The 2349-nt window shown below is 67.8% G+C and overlaps 1 protein-coding gene across 1 annotated transcript in view; it reads left to right on the forward strand.

Annotated features, from left to right (window-relative positions):
• The first annotated feature begins 1609 nt into the window (after positions 1-1609).
• Positions 1610-2349, forward strand: part of HTR1A (5-hydroxytryptamine receptor 1A) — a 1234-nt gene continuing 494 nt past the window's right edge. Inside the window, exon 1 of the mRNA XM_026037032.1 lies at positions 1610-2349. Coding sequence (XP_025892817.1) covers positions 1610-2349 — 740 coding nt within the window.

Raw genomic sequence — 2349 nt, forward strand, 5'->3', positions numbered from 1 at the left:
AATTGTGAAAGCAAGCACCTTCCACCGGGACTGCAAACGCGTTTGCTTTTGTGCTTGCTGAAGAACCTCAGGTTTGCCGCAGCTCCGTCGTAACCGAATGACATTAACTCATGTTTAATTGGCTGTTCAGAAGTTGTGCAGTGTTAGGGTTTCATTTGCTCGCAAGTCAGCTTGGATTTTACAAGACACTGGCTTCTCATTCACGATCTCCCCGGCTGCTTCACCTAGGCTATCTAAACACATTAGCGCCTCATTTAGTTGTTTAAAAGTTTAAACAGCATTTTGCTGTTTAACTGCTTAGCAGGATTAAAGAAGCATCACATCCAAAGCGCGAGTCTTCCTTGTCTGCATCTTCTTCCCTTCTACTTCCCCCTCCCCCTTCACGGCTCCCTAAATTGTCTCTCCATCTAATTCAGGGCGAAATGACTTTCAGTGCTTGGGAAAACAAACAAACAAACAGAAAGCAGAGCCGATGTAAATGATTTCAAGTGAACACAGAGGTCCCTCTGGCTGTTATCGGCAAAAGGCGGCTGAGGTCGCAAGACCCCAGGAAGGATCGGGCGCCTTTCTCTCGGGAAGGCACAAAGGGGTTTCCATGTCCCTCGCCAGGACGTCACCTGCGCGGCCACTTCACTGAACAGCGCAGGACACGGGGCAGCCCGTGTCCCCCGTGTCCCCGGCAGCCACGGGGCTCCCCGCGCAGGACACGGGGCAGCGCGTGTCCCCCGTGTCCCCGGCAGCCACGGGGCTCCTCCACTTTCATCGCGACAGCGGCCGCCCCGCGGCTGCCCGGGCCGCCCCCCGGCGTGACCGCCGGCCTCGCGGGGGTTCGCTCCGGGGCTGCCCCGCATCCAACGCTGCTCCGGGGATGTTCTCCTCGTTTCACTCCCTTTCAGACTCAGCGTGTTCCCTCCTTTTGAGGGGAAACTACAACCCATTCCCCGCCAGATTCCTGTTCGCTTTTCCTCGCAGGACAGCGATCCCAGGAGTGCGGCGTGCGGCAATTTCCACGTTTCCGCGGCGCGGAGCCCCGGGGCCGGACACGTGTGGGTCCCTGGGCGAGCGTGGGGAGGGGGGCGACCCGACCCGGCGCCTGCAGGGGACGATGCGCGACCCACTCCCCCCGACCTTCCCCCGCGCCGCCCCCTCGAGGGAGCCGCCGCCGGGGCGGAGCTGCGGCCGGCGGGGCCGGGAGCCGCGGGGACCCGCGCTCTGCCCGGCCGGGCAGCCCGCGGAGACCCCCCACCCCCTCCGCGGAGGGGCGGGCTCGGGGGGGCGGGAGGGGAGGGAGAGGGAGGCGCCGGAGAGCGCAGCGGCAGCGCGGGAGGGCGCGGAGCGGCGCGCGGGGCCGGGAGGGGGGAGGGCCGCCCCCGCCGCCCCCCGGTGCGCGCGGCGGGCCGGGCCGGGCGGGGCGGGCGCGGGGCGGCCCCGGCAGCCGCCGTCCCCCGCGCCCCGGCCGCCTCCCGCCGCGCTATATAGGGGCGGGAGGGGCGGCGGGGGGCCCGGCGCGGCCGAGGCGCGCGGGGCGGCGATGCCTCCTGCCAGGGGAGCGCACACGCGCCCCGCGCCGCTGCCCGGGCCCGAGTGCTGAGCAGCCCCCCCGGGCGGCATGGACGGGTCCAACAGCAGCGCCTCCCCGGAGCGCTCCGCCGGCGGCGCCGAGGTGACCCTGGGCTACCAGCTGCTCACCTCGCTGCTGCTGGGCACGCTCATCCTGTGCGCCGTGAGCGGCAACGCCTGCGTGATCGCGGCCATCGCCCTGGAGCGCTCCCTGCAGAACGTGGCCAACTATCTCATCGGCTCGCTGGCCGTCACCGACCTCATGGTGTCCGTGCTCGTGCTGCCCATGGCGGCCCTCTACCAGGTGCTGAACAAGTGGACGCTGGGCCAGGTCACCTGCGACATCTTCATCTCTCTCGACGTGCTGTGCTGCACCTCGTCCATCCTGCACCTGTGCGCCATCGCGCTGGACAGGTACTGGGCCATCACGGACCCCATCGACTACGTGAACAAGCGCACTCCGCGCCGGGCCGCGCTGCTCATCAGCCTCACCTGGCTCATCGGCTTCTTGATATCCATCCCGCCCATGCTGGGCTGGCGGACGCCCGAGGACCGCTCGGACCCCGACGCGTGCACCATCAGCAAGGACCACGGCTACACCATCTACTCCACCTTCGGCGCCTTCTACATCCCGCTGCTGCTCATGCTGGTGCTCTACGGGCGCATCTTCAGGGCGGCGCGCTTCAGGATCCGCAAGACGGTCAAGAAGGCGGAGCAGAAGCGCGCGGCCCCCGCGGGCCTCCCGCTCTCGCCGCCGGCCGAGCCGCGCGGCCGCAGCAACGGGCAGGC

This window comes from Nothoprocta perdicaria, unplaced genomic scaffold (genome assembly GCF_003342845.1).
Source record: "Nothoprocta perdicaria isolate Ctin4 unplaced genomic scaffold, notPer1 scaffold_1, whole genome shotgun sequence".
Lineage (NCBI taxonomy): Eukaryota > Metazoa > Chordata > Aves > Tinamiformes > Tinamidae > Nothoprocta > Nothoprocta perdicaria.